This window comes from Dioscorea cayenensis, chromosome 18 (genome assembly GCF_009730915.1).
Source record: "Dioscorea cayenensis subsp. rotundata cultivar TDr96_F1 chromosome 18, TDr96_F1_v2_PseudoChromosome.rev07_lg8_w22 25.fasta, whole genome shotgun sequence".
Taxonomy (NCBI): Eukaryota; Viridiplantae; Streptophyta; class Magnoliopsida; order Dioscoreales; family Dioscoreaceae; genus Dioscorea; species Dioscorea cayenensis.
The window spans coordinates 20,319,358-20,336,841 of NC_052488.1; the positions used below are offsets into that span (position 1 = coordinate 20,319,358).

Genomic DNA, 17,484 nt, shown 5'->3' on the forward strand with positions numbered 1-17,484 from the left:
AAAGTGATGATTGACAATAACTTTTAGTCAAAGCAAGTCAATTTAACCTTGCCAATTATATAGAGGCAAAACACTCAAAAGTCCTTAATAAATTTTATTTACCCCGTTTAGTCTCTCTTCATTATTTTTTAGTGCTTGCTTTATGAAATTATTTCCCATTAGTTCTTTTTTGAGGGTTAAGGTATTAACTTTTCATAGGGTTTTTCCATAGGGTTATGTAAGTAATTTTAAGATAACATTTGTAGGTACAAACAACTTTGGTTGTTAATGAATTTTGTTGTTGTTGGGTTTTTGTGAAAAAATGGCCAATTTTATTAAAAAGCAAACAGAAACATTAAAGCAAACTAAAAATGGATAAAAACAAAAGAACTACAAGAAAAAACTCCAGTCATGTTGTTGTTGTAATTATTATTATTTTAGTTAATTTTTTTTAAAAAAGATGGATAAATTTAGTTTTTAAATTAAAGAATGGATTATTTTGAGGCTAGAAATGCCTGAAAATAAATAATATTTTTACTATATGGACTGTGGCCCATCTGTCACATTGGGCAACATCTTATCCAATCTGCCATGTCACAGACCACTTGTCACAAGAATTTTTAATTTTTATTATAGAAAGATTAATTGTTCATACGTTAGCAACACAATCAATCAATCATTAGAGGATAGATATGTTGGAATTATACTCTAAGCCCATATAGAGTCTATTGAGAACCCACTAATACTAAAATATAAAATTTAACAAGATATACATGTGAAAAATTAAAATTTGGAAAAAAAAATCAATATTCTAGAAATATATGTTTGATATTTTATTTTATTTTATTTTATTTTTTAAAAGAAACTACATCTCCCCATTTGTATTTTTTTTAAAATTTTTAAATGTAAAACATGAGAAAATAACCAATTTAGTTTTTATAGGAAGAAAATTTATCAGTTTACCTTCTCATGGGAGAAAAGAAACATTCAAACTTTTTTATTTTTAAATAATTTCTGATTTTTTTTATCTTCCTAAAAATCTTTGATTTTTTTATTTTAAAAAGTAAAAAAATGAATAATTTACGTTTTTTCCAAAAACAAGATGTGAAAAAAAAATCAAATTATGTTGATATCAAATCCTCTCTGCATTAGATTGTTGTTCTTATCAGGAGGCAAGTTTGAAGCTTAATTTATATAAATAAAGGCCACAAATATTCTTACATATGTCTTCCTTGCCCACATTTGTTCTCCACAACCATTGATCTCTTTGCCAAGTGTTCGATATCTCAAGCTATGGTATTTTATTAAAAATATTATTATAATAATATTAAATGAAATAAAAATTTAAAAAATATTTTTAATGAAATGTGAACATACATTGCATCATACGTGCATCCAAAATAGAGAATTCAGTGTTAATATACCAAATTTTTATTGATAATTTAAAAAATTAAAATATTTATATAAATATTTTGAGATATTTTAAGCAAAATTTTCAATTTTATATAAATTTAACACACATATTACCTACGTTATGCTTATAGCCATAGAGTAACTTACTTACTTGATTCTCATAAATAAATAAATAAATTTAACACATAATTTATTTATTTATTTATTAGTAAAATGACTGAAAAGCCCTTGCTAGATACCAAGGTTGCCTTGCACTATTCCTAAAGCAAAAGCAAAAGCACTTCTTCTCCTTCCTCTCCAAGCAAATCCATGGTCCATGGATTCATTGGATTCCATTCTCTTTAAAAGAGGCCAAGCGCGGGCGAGAGCGAGAAAGAGAACGAGATCGAAGAGCGTTAATGGAGATGGACGCCTCGCCATCAATGCCTTTCCAAGCTCAATTGCCGGTAGAGTTAGCCGGCGGGCCGGAGATCGCCTTCTTCGACCTGGAGACAACGATGCCGTTGCGGGGGTCGTGGAAGCGATACGCACTGCTCGAGTTCGGCGCCATCCTTGTTTGCCCTAAAAAGCTTGTGGAGGTTGGTAGCTACTCCACTTTGATCCGCCCCTCTGACCTCTCCGTCATTACCGACGCTTCCATACGCTGCAATGGTATCTGCCCCGAATTGGTCGCCTCCGCCCCCTCGTTCCATGAGGTTGCCGACGAAGTGTTCCGGATTCTTCACGGTAAGTTTTGCATTCCTTTGTCGCTGACCTTTGATCGGCTTTGACGGTTTGTCGCTTTTCAGGGCGGGTGTGGGCTGGTCATAATATCTTGAAGTTCGACTGTGTTCGTATTCAGGAGGCTTTCGAGGAGATTGGTAGGCCTTCCCCTCAGCCTCGGGGCACAATTGATACTTTGCCATTGCTTACCCAGAAGTTTGGGAAGCGAGCTGGCAACATGAAGGTAAAATTCTCTTTTGGTGGAATTAACTGCGTGGAATTTGTTGTAAAAAGGGTTGCTTGGAAATGATCTATGGATATACACACATATACACACTGCAAATATGTATACTGCGCTGGATATTTAAAAAAAAAAGAAAATGATTGATTTACATCACATTATTTTTTCTAGATTCTTATAATAAGGTTGACTACTAGGTTTTGAGATAAAAAGAGGTTGCTTGGTAATGATCTGAAGACCCTATCATATATATAATACGTATTGTTCTAAACATTGAAAAATGCGTGATTAATGGTAGATTTTTCTTTCTAAACGGCTGGGTCTTATGATTTTGGACATCCAGTCTAGTGAGTTCGAGTTTAACTTTGAATGAAATATTTTCCTGAATTGTACTTTCTGTGAGTTGTTATTTTTGCAGATGGATAGCCTGGCAGCTTATTTTGGCCTTGGGCGGCAAATGCACAGGTAGGCTCTCACTCATCAACTACTTTTCGGATATCAAAACTATAGTTTATCGATGGATATCTTTTATAGAATTATTGTGGTTAGCATCTTGATAGTGTTGAGGCCCCTTCGGTAAGCTAATGGACTCAGTTATTTTTTTTTTCAACAAGATATTAAGCCATCTTGGTATGATCAGCCTAGGGATCCTGTAATTCTGTATCTCAAGAGGTATGATAGACCTCTCAATATTTTCTAAAAGTAGCTCCTTTTAGAATCATTGTTCCCATTTCTAGAGCCATATAGGTAATAGGTTGTTTGATGGCAGAACTTTGTCATTATTCATTAATATTATCAACCATTATTGTAGGAAATTAATGATGGAATGAGTGATTATTTGGTCTTATTCACCCAAAAGTTTTAGCCATGCAGTTGATGTTTCTGAACACGCGAAAGATTAGAAAGGTTTTACATTATGCAACTTTATCATCAAAATTTCTCAGTCTGTGAATTGGACTGTAAGAAGATTGAAATTTAAGATGTGCAAACTCCCACACAATCTATTTAGTGACATAGAAATAGATTTGTTTTATCACTGTCACATCTTGCACGATCTAAGTTTATCTTTAATATTATTTAGTTTGTATGTTATATTTATACATTCGTTTGAATTTGGTGTAATTTATATATGTGATCCAGGAGCTTGGGTGATGTTAGGATGAATCTGGAAATTCTGAAGTACTGTGCTACTGTATTGTTCCTGGTAATTCTGTGATCCATTTCTCTCAATTTCTTCTTATTTTGTCAATATATATATATATATATATTTCCAGTCCCTGAAGCTAATGCATGTGGGGAAGGTCTTCAGAGTTTGAGTATAAACCACAGTCTTGATCTCTCAATGCATGAAGTGATGGAATGTCTCTAACTGGTTTCCTTGTGACCATTTTTGAAATCCCGGCTTCTCTTGAAAATATTTTCTTTCTATATTCTGCTGATAATTTATGACAATGAGTCACTTCCCTCTTTGATTATGGGTCTATACAAAGAAATTATATTTTCAACATTGGGTTACATATAATCTCTTGCCATTTGCTGTTTGTCTTCCATGTTGAAGGCTGTGTCTGTTGTTCCAATAACTGTTAGGTCATGTATATTGCAGCATCATAGATGGCCTAATGTATTCTTAATATTCTGAATCCTGTGGTTCCTGCAGGAATCGAATTACTCTGATATGTTTCCAGTGAACAGTTTGATTAATGAGAGCACCATTCCAAGAAACAATGCTGGTGGGAGTGCGTCTCCTGTTGAAACCAATGCTACAGCAGATCCTAGTGCCCCAGCATCAAACATGGAGCCTTTTGATTTAATGCATAATATTGAGCAAATGAGAATTGACCAAAATGAATCCATGGAGAATTTTAGGTCAACAACTAGTGTTGCCACTCTTGCTGCTGGTGAGGGTTGTAGTCAGTGTGTTGGATTTTCACAACCTGAGGAAGTTTCAACTCAGTGTGTTAGGGCATCGCTTGCCCCCTCTCCTTATCAACAATCTGTTCCCAGAATAGTTCTACTTCACAAAGATACCCCTTTGCAACTTTGCCAAATGGGAATGAAAATCCATTTCAGATTAAGCACTAAATTTGCTCCAAAATTGAGTTTTATGGTTTATGTGGAATCAAGCCTACACAATATTCTGGATTTGTGCGACAATCTTGCCGAAAGCTTGCATGTGGAATCCGGCAGCAGCTCCCAGTGGAGGCATGTGATAAACACTAATTATGCAAAATCTGCCAGCGTCAGATTACAGTAAGTTCTCATATTCTGTCTCATCTTTTGTTGCTTTCCACCTCTTGATAAGATAACAAACCTTGTCCTTAAATAGGTTTGTCTGTTTATGGCTAAGCGCCACAAATTGAAGGTGAGAAAATGGTCACTCACTGTGGAAAGCAAGGTGGCATAGATTTAAAGCCTTCCCAGGTTCTGTTTGGTGAGAACTAGGGTTGTCCTTAGGCACTTCTTCAGATTAGAATAGATCTTGACTAGAAGCTGACTTGGTTTAATGACACTTGGTCGTTGTTGTTTGAGTTTGTTGTTCATGGTAGCAATGAGAATATGCAATTCAATCGCCACAAATCATAGGAGATTGCCATTCCTTCAAATCTCCATCCCAAATTCTAGTCATATGTTAGGGGCACCACAACCCTGAACCTCTTCTGGCATCATAAAAAAGTTTAAGTTGGAGATGAACCCTTACATTAACATGAGCAAATATTTTTTAATTCTTCACTACATATGCATACTACTTACACTTGATATGCGGTCATTTTCTCAGTAACTCTGTTCTTAGCTGAATTCTCTTGTGATCTTTTACAGCATACCTACTGTCATAAATGACCATGTTGCAATGTACTCGACGGAGATTTACCATAAGGAACCTTCGGGGAACACTCGGAGACTTGTTTTCAGAGAACCAGATGCGGAGGAGCTTGAGCCATTAATCATTCCGGGGAACATGGTTGATGCCTACTTCAATTTGGAGACATATGATTTCCAGGAGTATGCTGGCATTCGCCTTGTGGCGAAAACATTGGTGCTGCATGCCAATTAGAATGAACACAAAATTATTGCTTAGTTTGTACTATGAATTCACCATTCACTTATTAGTGTCTGGTAGTGGCCTCTCTTCTTTGTCTTAATGTAACTTATCTGTATCAAACTCTCTGGTTTTCAGCAATGTGCAACTTCCGAATTTATTTATACATAACTTCAGAATTTTTAAATTTTAATTTGTGGACAATAACTTTTATAAGCAAAACTATAACTAATCAACTACAAACAAAACTCAATTAACACTTATTATACTTTTTAATATATACTGTGTTTAACTGCAGATGTTCTACGAACGTCCACAGTTGACGTTTTCCCATTACAATTATGTAGGTATTCTACGAACGTCCTATGTTTCTTCATTACAATTATGTATATAGATTCAATAGTGACACACATGTAGTTTTTCTTATAAAATATATATAAAATAGGTTTTTTTCTAACCAAATATTAATGTTTTATTAAATATACATGCAAGTCAATTTTTTATGAAATGCAAATAATCATTTGATTTATTAGCACTAATTTCGTACATAGGATATTCGTGTTTTCACTGATAAGACAAGTTTAACCTACAACTTATACAGAATGAGAGCACAACTATATTAAAATATTAACTTCTCACCTGTGATCATAGATGTCCATGATATGATTTGTCCACTTTGTAAAAAAAATAAATCTATTAAATATACTAAAAGTAATAAATTTTGTAAAAAAAAAAAAAATCAATAGAATATATAAAAATAATAAACTTCCCCACTATAAAGAAGAAACAATTTTCATCTCCCTTAAAAAAAAAAATTATCTCCCCACCATAGGTTGACAATGAAGTGAATCCCAGCTGTTAGCAGCATTTTAAAAAAAATAAATTAAAATTATGAAGGTTTCTTAAATATATATATATATATATATATAATAAATACAGATAAAAGAAATTTAAAAACACTCTGTTCAACCATCCATTTATTCCCACGTGGCAGACACTCCATCCCTCTCCTGAAACTTCAACCATAGAAACTTCTCAGCGTGAGAGAGAGAGAGACAAAGAGAGAGAGGTGATGGCCAAGATTTCAGCAGCAATTGCAACAGGATTTAGATCAAATAGATGTACTACTATTACTACTATTTCCCCTCTTGTTTTGCAAGGTAGAGTTTATCTATTTCCATTATTTCCTCTTATTATCTTATAATTCAATCAATCTAATCATCTTCAGGTTGTGGAAGCACAACAAGAGTTCTTGGATGGAAAACAAACAGAGTTCAACACATGAGGTTCTCAAATGCTATCATATTCATCATCATCATCAGGTCCAGTGACTTTCAGCTCCACAATCTCCACAGACATCCCTCTTTATGAACCACCAGGACAAGTATAGTATATAAATACTCATCATTTACTTGCTCTTTATTTTAGTGTTTTAATGGAGTTGTTCCATTCCATGTCCACAGGCTTCATTTGATGATTATATCCAGGATAGACCCAGAGTTTTCAATGCAATGTTCCCAGATAAACGTAGGAGCAAGAGACTGAATGATGCAAGTATTTATTATTATCATTTATTAAATTGAAGTTCAATAATATATATATATATATGATTTGCATGTAATTAACAAGTATAAATATTAAAATTGCAGGAGGAATGGCAGATCCAAATGCTTCCAATACAGTTTCTGTTTGCAACAGTGATGCCAGTGGTGGTAATGCGCCTCAAGTGTAGATCACTAGGCAAAAACTACCCTTCTGGTGTCCCTCTTCATGCTACTAGAGTTTTGGATCTCCAAGCTGTAATGTTGCCTTGCTATATTTAAACTAATATATATATATATATATATAGAATTTACATCTTCTATGGACGTCCAATTCTCAGCCATTGGATTGTGATCATAATAAACAGTATTATTGTTTATTGTATTGTTTTAAACAATAGTTATTGTGTCGTAGTAATTACTGTTTATCAATGTTATAAACAGTATTATTGTTCATTATAATAAAACAGTAATCACTGTATATGCATTGTAGTTAAATTTTTCCAGTGAGCATCTAAGTTTGGCTTTATATCGGCTGAGACTCGACTTTTCAATTTAGTATCAAAATAAGCACCAAAGCTTTTAATTTCATTTCTCCGACGTAATCGTGATTTCAGTGGATTTTTGGTGACGTGAGCCGAAAAGCATATGTGGATGCCCCTGGGTCCACGCTCATCGACTGTCACTCACCTACTTAACCAATGCTGGTGTTTTTTGTCACGTAGGGATGTACACGTCGATTATCTGTAAATTAATGTAGTTTTTTTGTCCAGATAGGATGAGTTGGTGAGTCGGTGAAGTGGACCTAGGGCATCCACGCAAGCTTTCCGGCGTCCACATCACCAATTATCCACCGGAAATCTCCAATTACTCCATCGGAGAAATGAAATTAAAGCTTGGTGCTCATTTTGATACAAATTGAAAGTTAGTGCTCAAACTTATATAAGGCCAAACTTAGGTACTCACTGAAAAAATTTACCCAATTATTGTTCATCAAATGTTAACAATTGCATCGAGATCCAACGGCTGATAATTGGACGTCCGTGGAGGATTGGTCCTCATATATATATATATATATATATATATATATATATATATAACTGATTAGTAAAAAGGGGAAATGGTAGAATGTTAATTGAGTTTTGATAAAGTAATAAATAATAACAAACTTGCAGACAAGGTGGGAGCTCCGTGGCCTGGAAAACATGTATGTGCCTTCACATTTCTCTCTCAGTGTGCAAGGAGCTTTGTATGCTGAGAAGAAAAGGAGCAATGGAGGAGGGAATAGTCGTCTTAAGGGTCACTTGAAGATGAGCATCAGTGTGGTTCTTCCGGCTATTCTCGCTATTGTGCCGGAGAACATCCTCCGAGTCGCTGCTGAGACGGTCGGTCGGAGTATTATTAAGGATAACAGTCTCAAATAGTCTTGGATTCTTGATTAAAGATTATAAACATGAACCCTGTTTATGATGCTGCAGGTGCTGAAGAGATTGGTGGAGAAAATGAAACAAGAAGTAGATGGAGCTTTGCTGTCTGATTTTCAGAGTTTCAGGAAGGAAATGCTGATGACTAAAAGAGCACAAGCCATTGCTTCTGCTGCTCATAGAGATAGAGATACAAGTAGCAATCAATTGTAACATGTGGCTTTATATATTTTACTTGATCTGCTGTGAATCTCATTGATTTGTATAACAATTAATTATAGTGTAAGATTGCAAAATATGTTTTTGTTACAAGTATACAGCTTCTTCGAATGTTCTGGTATTAGTCTTCGAGGGAACGCTTCCGGGCCCGTAAGTTCTGCTCGAGGCTTTTAGGCAATGGTGGTGTTATTCCTCGGCGGAATAGGACGGCAAGAGCCCTCATCTTGTGGCAAAGATCAAACACCTAGAATGGAAGAGTATCTGAAAATCAGAAATTACATAAATGGATTTAGCCAAGAAATTCAATGACTCACCGAGGATGCATCGATTTCTGCAATGCCTTCGCAGCCTTGTCCTCCGCCTTCTAGAAGATCACAGTATTTTGCAGCTTCATCTTCGTCTTCAAACACCTTCAATGCAGGAGAAAAATTTGTTTAAAAGAAAACAAAAACCCAGAGCTTACCTCAGTCTCACTGGCAAGAAAAAAAAAAAAAGAAAAACAGCTTGTGAAGGTGCATCTAGATCAAGAAAATGTAGGGGCAATTATTTATAAGCTGATTACTTATGAGATAATTCGCAAACAAGCACATCGACATATATAAGCCAAAATTATGAGATGCACAAACTCAATATAGACAGACATGATTAAAAGTTTCACTAAGCAGAATTATTGAAAGAAAAGCATTTGGTGATTATATCAAACATATCACTAACGCACATTGTTTTGACATAAATCACCTGATGGCATACTTCATGACTAAATCTCTTCTTTATGCCTATGACTCCATGGGGCAGTGCAAATTATTTCCTAGTCTAAATATTTCTTGTTTATGTCTCAAATAAGAAGAAAAACAAGAATTCAAAATAAAATCTGCAACTAAACTTCAGAGTTCAGATGAAGAGCAATTTGGTTGTGAAAATCAAAGGATGAAAAGATATTCTGAATTATAATTTGCGATCATTATATGAATGACTACTGCTTACCAGCACACCCTCCCTGATATCTTCAACAAGCATGTGAAACTTGGTTCCAGCTCTTGAGTGTTTAGTTTTGTTACCAGTCTCAGATCCCTGCTTTGCACTCCTGGAAAACAGTAACCCAAGCTCCCTCTCCACTTCACTGCACAAAATATCAAGATGATCAGTTTCTCAAGTGTCAAGCTACATCAAACATGTTGTGCACTTGAAATATAAGCAGACCTTCGATTCCTGCGTGTTTTCATTGTCCAAAGCTGGTTTTCTCTCTGAGTTAGCACATAAACAGGCTTTGAATCTTCTCTCCATGGGTTGGTTTCCACCACTGGAAAATGAAATACAAGATATGGCTCATGATACTAAAAACACTTAAACCGGTAAGAGGAATGCCACTCATAAAACCTTGGACATACACAAGAAACAGTTTATTATTTAATCAATGTGAAATTTTCAATCTTAGCATGTCTTAGACTCCAGTGATAAATGATTCAATGAATCACCCCATATTAACTATGAGTTGAAACTGACTGACCAAATATTAACTCAAGAACAAATCATTAGGAAAGAAAAACAACTTGGTTTATAAAATCTAGAAATATGATGCTAAGATGTGGCTCTGACATCATGATAGAGGGGCTCAATCACCTACAAACTCCAAAGCCATAAAGAGGTTAGAATGACATACATCCAAACAATTTTTACTTGAGCAATATGTAAACATACAAGTATAAACAACATGAAAAAAAATTGAACTCCAACATGATAAAAGACAACTATTTCACACATTAAAGAATATACTAGCATAGAACAGCATGAAACAACCTCACAAATCTGAGAACCAACGTGATAAAAACCAACTATTTCACACATTGAAGAATATACAACAGCATAGGGGAAAAATTCACAAATTTGAACACTCCTCCACAATAAGATATATATATATATATATAGAATGAGAATAAATGCAAGAAATTCAACAGCAAAACACAAAAAAATGGCAACTTTCCAGTCCTCAGCCTCAAACATAACAAATCTAAATAAAGTAATAAACATAGAGATCCTTTTTTTTAAAAAAAAAAAAAAAAGTTATGAAGTTATTCCGAGAAAGAGGGCAATACCATCATAGCTAACGGAATCCAAGGACTGGTTGAGATGCCGGCGCATATCGTAGGCACGAGAGGAGACGCGCCTCACGAACTCGGAGGAGCTCCCAGGGATGCTCCCATCCATCCCAAGCGCCCTCTCAACATCCGAATCGTATCCTCCTCGCGCGCCCGATCTCTCCTCATCTCCCCCTTCTCCCCCAACCGAGGAAGAGCACAACACGAGGAGGGGTTTCCGGTACCTCCGAGAAGAGCAAGAGAGAGGGCGATTGATGACCGGGGGGAGCGCGATGGCACTGTAGGGCCTGGAGGTGGTGGGGGTCGGGTGGCAGAGAAAGCTCAAGGCCTCCATTGGCGACCTCGAGATCGAGATCAACAAAGAGAGAAAGAGAAGGAGAGATCTTTTTGGGGGCGTGACGAGGCGCGTCCAAGAAAATGAAAATGGAAAATGGAAAATGGAAAACAGGTGAAAATGAAAATGGAAAATGAAAATGAAAAACGAAGAATGGAAACAAACAAATGGAAAAGTGGTATACTCTTGCTCTTATTGGTCACGTCACGGCACCCGGTTGCCAAATCCAACATGCAACTTGTGTTCAGTGAACCAAGTTAAGTGCTAAGTTAGGAACTTAGGACCCACTTAATTTTTCATTTGAGCCGTTTTATTCCTTAAATAAATATTTCATATCAATCGATTTTTTTATTAAGGGGAAATATTATAAATCTTTTTATTTTTTTTTATTGGCTAAATGAGATTTTTAAATATAAAATTAATAAAATATATAGAGTTTTTTTAAAATGGATAAATTACTCAAAATATATTAGAGAAAAACAAGTAAAAAATAATGCGAGTTCAATTAATAAATTGGTTTAAATGATAGAAGTTTTGGGTCGTTTAAGTAATTGATTTTGAGTTTTTTATTTATGAAAAAATATTAACAGAAATGATTTACCCTAAACAATGGATTAATAATTAATTTAACTTTTATTTATTTATTTATTTATTGTAACCCTTAATTATTTTAAGGTTGCTTTATATGTTTTTATTTTCTTTTGTTGTTTTTTTTCTTGTCTATATATATCTTCTCTTTTGATATATGTCATCGAGTTATCTAATTTAATTTATAAAAAATATTAAAAATCAAACTAAAATAATAAAAATTTATATTGAAGAAACATACATTTCAAACATCAATCATACTAAAATAAAATGAAAAAAAAAAGATAAAAACAAAAAATCTATTCTTAATTTTCTTTTTAACATAAACTCTCATTAAAAAAAGAGAAGAAGAAGAAGAAGAAGAAGAAGAAGTATAATCTTTGCCAATTACAAGACATAGCTTCATCCTTCCATTATCCTTCTTTCTGAAACTCCAAATTTGAACATGATCACCAACTTTAATCTCTCCAAACACATGCACGTACCTCCATTCTTTTCCCTTAATAACAAGCTCCTCCTTTGAATCCCAATGAATAAAAATCACATTAAACCTCCATCCACCCATAGTATATATCTCCAAATCTAATCCATTATGAACTCTCCCAACTTTTTTCATCACCATAGCATTAATAGTATTGTTCTTCTTCCTTTCCTTCCTTATATTTTGCCTGATATTATTTAAGTTGGCAGCAATGATCTCATCTTGTGTTAACAATGGAATAATAAAATTGTGAACATCATTCTTGTGGAATAAAAACCGGTTTTGATAATAATTTTTATCTGCGTTGGTAAAGGTCTTCTCTCCAAAGAAGTATAAGTTGGATCCATTGTACTTCTTCATCACATTCAATGCCCATGAAGGTGGCTTCATAATCTTTTTATGATGTTTTGGCTTTGTATTATTATTATTATTATTATTATTATTATGTGTGTGGTTCATTGTTGTTCTTTGTTGTGTATATATTGATGATGGGAGATCTTTAATTACTAGTTCTGTTGGGACTGTGGTATTGAGCATTTAGTTATAATTTCCTTCAGAATTAGATTTGAGTTTGTTTAGAACTCGTATATACATGTAAAATATTTTTCATATATACCCCTCTGAAATAGTGTGTGTATATATACACATCCGTATGGAATACATATTTGATATTTGTTATTATGCCCCTCTTTTTATTATCAATTTTATCGTTAGTAAAGGAATTATTCGAGTTTTATCTATTTTTCTTTATCACAATTATCAGTATTTGTGGAAAATATAAATATTGTATTTACATACTTGTTTAATTTTAATAAAGCTAAGGGTTGAGCGAATGACCCCAGGGTAAATAGCATTATTGTGGTACTGTGCATATAACATAGAAACACTGTTTATTCACTGTTTACAGATCTTTATATAGGAGAATGTTATTTCTCTTGTTTCCAGGGTTGTATAATAAGGAGGATTTATTAACTTAGTTTTGTTCTTGTAATATATTTTACGAGTGTGAATATAATATAATTTTAATCGCATATCTGGCTGAGTTAATAAATTTCTAAATCATTAAGTCACCGTAACTAATACACCACCATATCTTTTTCTTCCTTAACACTTCTTTAAGGTATCGTTTATTGCCTTTGTCCAAATTCAAAATTTGATAATTATCTCAAGATAAATTATCTGATTACAATTAAAATTTATAAGATTTATTTCATATATATATATATTATATTTAATTTCCAATAAGTTATAATTTTTAAAATTTATAATAATGTTGCAGGCCAGCATGTCAGGCTAAACTAGATGCACAAATACACGTTCAAGTTGTTAAACGGGTTGGGTATAACCACAAATGTTTGGGTTCGACCAACGAGCTCGAACCCAATCATCGAGCTACTTCGCATAGTCCGCGAGGTTCTCTTCCAGCAACGCCGCATTCCCAGCTTCTTCTTCTCTCCCTTCAACCTCTTCTCTCTCTCTCTCTCTCTCTCAATGGAGAACCATGAGGTCTCTTGCCCTTCCGCTGCTCAATGAGGTCTCTCTCCTCTTTCGCTCCCTTCTTGATTGTAAGGAGAGCTCCTTGTTGATGTTACAGGGGCCAACGACTCGCTGCGGATGAAGGTTTCGTCGTAGGAGGTGAGGAGTTTGATTTGGGGGCTCATGATTGTAGTGGCTGTGGTTCTTCACTTGCTCTGTCGTTCTATTAGGAAAAGGCGGGGTTTTTTTCCTTGAAATTTTGGATTTCAGGTCAGTTCTTGTGATTGTTTTTAGATATTTTTTTTTCTCGAAAATCTTTGTGAATGTTGAAAATGTAAGTAGGAAACTTGGGCTACTTGTTGGATTTGCTGTTAAATGTTATCGGGTTTCATGTTATTGCTTAAATGTCTTGTTTTGATGGTTTTCGTTTGTGATCATTGATCCTTTTCATTGATATACTTTCTATCACTTTTTTTTTAATCCTGTGTTTCTCTGATTAGATTTTAGGTTTTGAACTTTAACATCATTTATATTTTTGGAATTGCAACCTTGTGGATGTTAATGGTGTGTTGTTGTTGTTGTTGTTAATTGTTAGTAGAATTTATGATTTTGATCTAATGTCATGTGTTGATGGCTGGTGATTGTTGTTAATTTGTCATGAATGATTCTTCCTTGTGATAAACTCCAGTCCAAGCCCTTGCTTTTCTCTGTTTTTCGAGTTGGCTGCTCAAGTTTATGATTTATGGTTATTTATTGTACTCATCATATAAGATGATGGTTTAGAATTTGAGGATGTTAAAATGGAGGATATAGATTCTATGATGTTAACTTCTAGCCCTACCAATCCTAATATGAAGTTTAAACTTCCAAATTATGAATAACTGAAGATGCATCATCATTGAGATTTATGAATGAATAATAAGTTGTAAAATTATGAAGTTAGATCTGTGCACCATTGCCTTCAGTAGTTATTTCTCATTGTAGCCTTGTACCTGTTAACAAATTCAGGACTATACTCAAGGGTTTATTCTTGGAGGGTCTTTTAAGATTTATTGTTGTTGCTTGATTACATTTAGTGTTGTAACTCTATTTTACCAATCAGTTTGACGGTCTGGTGGCTTTGTTCTGCTTAATAACCAATGCTATACTAAATCTTCACCATCTTATGTAGTTATGAATACAAAAAATATATAAGGGCATGATCTTTAGATTTTTATGCTAAAATAGCATAAAAATCTAAAGATATTCATCATGCAACTTGCTAGGTGACATGTCAATTCTAGATCATTGCTTTTCTTGTTTTTGCTAGATGCTTGCTTAGAACTTTGATATCTGTGTTCTCTCAGGTACACTATAGATATTCATCATGCTATTTTTAGAGAATGACTTGCAGATTTTCAATATGTTTGTGGAATGTCTGCGTTGCCTCACTGTGTAAGGCCAGGAATTTGGAGAAGGCTGAGGCAGTTATTGTTGATGGAATTCGAATTGGTTATCTTCCTGATGTTGTGACATATAATACCCTTATTGCTGCGTATTGCCGTTTTGTTGGGGTAGATGAAGGATACTCAGTTCTTCATAGAATGAGAGAAGCTGGGGTAGAACCAGATGTGATCACTTACAACTCTTTGATTGCTGGAGCTGCTAGACATTGTCTCCCATCACGGTCAGTGGATTTTTTTGAAGAAATGCTGCAGATTGGGATTGATCCAAATGTATGGAGCTATAACACCTTGATGCACTGTTTGTTTAAATCTGGACACCCTGAAGGTGCTTACAGATTTTTTTTAGAAATGATCTCAAATAATGTCCAGCCTTCCCCATTTACTTATAACACATTACTTAATGGTTTGTGCAAGTCAGGAAATGCAAAAAATGCCCTCAGACTCTTCAGAAGGTTAGAAAGGTTTGGTTTTTCCGCAGAGGTAGTGACCTATAACACAATCATCAATGGGCTCTGTAAGGCTGGTATGTATGGTGCTGCTAAAAGAATTCTCACAGAGCTCGGAGAATCAAGCAATTCTCCAAATGCCATAACTTATACAACAATCATGAAATGCTGCTTTAAATCTGGAAAATTCAGACAAGGCTTGGAGGTGTTTGCTGCGATGATGGATAAAGGATATAGTTCTGATGTCTTTGCCTATTGTACTATAATCAGTGCGTTGGTTAAAATGGGTAGGATTGGGGAGGCTCACTCACACACAGATGAAATGCTTAAGAATGGGATTGGGCTTGACATGGCCTGTTGTAACACTCTGATCTATATGTACTGCAAAGAAGGAAATCTGAGAACTGCATTCCAAGTGTTAAAGTGAAATGGAGGAAGCAGGTCTGGGGTCTGATGAGTACACACACTCTATTTTGGTTGATGGTCTATGTAGAACAGGCTTATTTGTGGACGCACAAAATCTCTTGAAAAAGATGGAGTCAAGGGGCTTAAATTCAAATTTGGTAGCTTATAATAGTTTGCTCAATGGGTTGTGCAAGGTCGGTAACTTGGATGCAGCCCTGGCACTGTTCAATAAGATGGAGCTGAAGGATTCTTTTACATATGCTTCGCTAATTCATGGTTTATGCAAGTTCAGCCAGTTTCGCTTAGCGTCCAAACTCATGCGAATTTGCTTGAGAGAAGGAATAAGTGTGCTTTCATCCGCTCAACGTGCTGTTGTTTCTGGTCTTCGAGTGTCAGGGTTGAAGAGGGATGCTATCAAACTCCGGGCTGCCATTCGCACAGCTAGACTCTTGAGGAGCTGAAACTTGAAAGTATTGTCAGGTACCAGAAGTTGGCTAACACAATGCTCAATTCTAACACAAATGCGCGATTAAGATCAAAGAGCCCTCTAGACTTTATTACATGGCTTGTCATTCAAAACTCTTTCACGCCATCGCATTCAACTTGCGACGCCTAGTTAATGGGGGTGTGCATCAACATGATCCAACAGGCCAAGTACGGTGAATTGAACAACCCGGAGACTATCAACTGAAGTTCCATCGACATGAGTCGGGGGCTTTGAGATATTCGAGTGCTAGGAATGGATTATGTTTGAAAATTACACCCGGATTGAAGGCTTATCAAGTTTGAGATGATTCATTTCAATATTCAGTTGTCGTTCACACCAGCAAATTTGCAAATAACTGATACAAAGAAGCCGATGAATAAGACATGGTGTTCTGGCTGCGGTTCGTTATACTATTTAACTTGTAAGAGCTTCTGATTAAATGGCATTCTTTACGACGTAAAATATTTGACGATGAAGTTATATGCGCTTATGGCATCTGGCTGAAGATTATAGCATATGTAGAACCACAAAATCCTGTTGCATCACTAAGCATTTGTATTGATTATCGGTTTAACAGACTAATATTTTTAACCATGTATTTTGCGGATTAATATTGTGGATCAAGAAATGATTGCTCTATGGAATAAGAGTTGATTGGGATAAAGGTAATAAAAAGGAATTCTTGTTCCTCATTGTGTCTGGTTCTCTTAATGCAGGACTAAGCATATTCACAGGGAAATGGTGGTATTAGATTATGGTGTATGTCTCGTATAGTTTTTAATTGTCTTCAAGAGAGTTAATTTTCCCGCAATTCTTTATTCAAATGCAGGCAATTTTTATTTAAGAACAAACCAATGATATCCAAACACTGCCAGTTTGTTCCATTAATTTAATTCTTGCAAGAAAAAGTTAGACATGCATTAAATTCTTGGCCGGTTGGTACCGAACTCTTGATTTATTGGCACTGGTTTCTACAAGCTCAAATCTTAATTCGTGTAAGATGAAGACACTAATATGTAAGGTATGTCACACTTATATAATTAATTTAATTTTTGCAAAAAAAAAGCTAGACATGCATCAAATTCTTGGCCTGTTGACACCGAACTCTTGATTTATTGGCACTGGTTTCTACAAGCTCAAATCTTAATTCATGTAAGATGAAGACACTAA

The 17,484-nt window shown here is 34.9% G+C and overlaps 4 protein-coding genes across 5 annotated transcripts; 3 read left to right on the forward strand and 1 right to left on the reverse strand.

Moving 5' to 3' along the window:
• The first annotated feature begins 1,681 nt into the window (after window positions 1-1,681).
• Window positions 1,682-5,559, forward strand: LOC120282519 (protein NEN1-like). The gene is made up of 6 exons (XM_039289343.1): window positions 1,682-2,118; window positions 2,181-2,338; window positions 2,754-2,800; window positions 3,476-3,539; window positions 3,993-4,585; window positions 5,153-5,559. Exons 1-6 carry the CDS (start codon window positions 1,791-1,793, stop codon window positions 5,385-5,387), a joined length of 1,425 nt encoding a protein of 474 aa, XP_039145277.1. The 5' UTR covers window positions 1,682-1,790; the 3' UTR covers window positions 5,388-5,559.
• An 813-nt stretch (window positions 5,560-6,372) lies between these two features.
• LOC120282370 lies at window positions 6,373-8,652 on the forward strand. 2 transcript variants are annotated; one of them, XM_039289177.1, is made up of 6 exons: window positions 6,373-6,493; window positions 6,601-6,756; window positions 6,836-6,922; window positions 7,022-7,171; window positions 8,089-8,298; window positions 8,392-8,652. In XM_039289177.1, the coding sequence occupies exons 2-6, from the start codon at window positions 6,667-6,669 to the stop codon at window positions 8,548-8,550; spliced, it is 696 nt and encodes a 231-aa protein (XP_039145111.1). In that variant the 5' UTR covers window positions 6,373-6,493; window positions 6,601-6,666; the 3' UTR covers window positions 8,551-8,652. The 2 variants fall into 2 exon arrangements, with proteins under 2 accessions (XP_039145111.1, XP_039145110.1); XM_039289176.1 differs by having other exon boundaries at window positions 6,378-6,532.
• LOC120282369 lies at window positions 8,543-11,061 on the reverse strand. Its single transcript, XM_039289174.1, has 5 exons — window positions 10,650-11,061; window positions 9,757-9,856; window positions 9,541-9,676; window positions 8,871-8,966; window positions 8,543-8,800 (listed from the first exon to the last, which is right to left on the reverse strand). Exons 1-5 carry the CDS (start codon window positions 10,984-10,986, stop codon window positions 8,678-8,680), a joined length of 792 nt encoding a protein of 263 aa, XP_039145108.1. The 5' UTR covers window positions 10,987-11,061; the 3' UTR covers window positions 8,543-8,677.
• Window positions 11,062-13,464: 2,403 nt separating this feature from the next.
• On the forward strand, window positions 13,465-16,993 carry LOC120281741 (putative pentatricopeptide repeat-containing protein At4g17915). The gene is given in 3 exon segments (XM_039288442.1): window positions 13,465-13,801; window positions 14,878-15,843; window positions 15,845-16,993. Coding segments are annotated over 2 exon segments (1,374 nt in total). The 5' UTR covers window positions 13,465-13,801; window positions 14,878-14,913; the 3' UTR covers window positions 16,289-16,993.
• Window positions 16,994-17,484: the final 491 nt, after the last annotated feature.

Coding starts and splice junctions, on each gene's coding strand:
- LOC120282519 (XM_039289343.1), top strand. CDS start 1,791: ATGGAGATGGACGCCTCGCCATCAATGCCTTTCCAAGCTCAATTGCCG. Junction 2,339..2,753: donor AGCGAGCTGGCAACATGAAG/GTAAAATTCTCT, acceptor TTATTTTTGCAG/ATGGATAGCCTGGCAGCTTA. Junction 4,586..5,152: donor TCTGCCAGCGTCAGATTACA/GTAAGTTCTCAT, acceptor GATCTTTTACAG/CATACCTACTGTCATAAATG.
- LOC120282369 (XM_039289174.1), bottom strand. CDS start 10,986: ATGGAGGCCTTGAGCTTTCTCTGCCACCCGACCCCCACCACCTCCAGG. Junction 9,857..10,649: donor GGATTCCGTTAGCTATGATG/GTATTGCCCTCT, acceptor TTCATTTTCCAG/TGGTGGAAACCAACCCATGG. Junction 8,801..8,870: donor CAGAAATCGATGCATCCTCG/GTGAGTCATTGA, acceptor CTTCCATTCTAG/GTGTTTGATCTTTGCCACAA.
- LOC120282370 (XM_039289177.1), top strand. CDS start 6,667: ATGCTATCATATTCATCATCATCATCAGGTCCAGTGACTTTCAGCTCC. Junction 6,923..7,021: donor GGAGCAAGAGACTGAATGAT/GCAAGTATTTAT, acceptor TTAAAATTGCAG/GAGGAATGGCAGATCCAAAT. Junction 7,172..8,088: donor GAGTTTTGGATCTCCAAGCT/GTAATGTTGCCT, acceptor ACAAACTTGCAG/ACAAGGTGGGAGCTCCGTGG.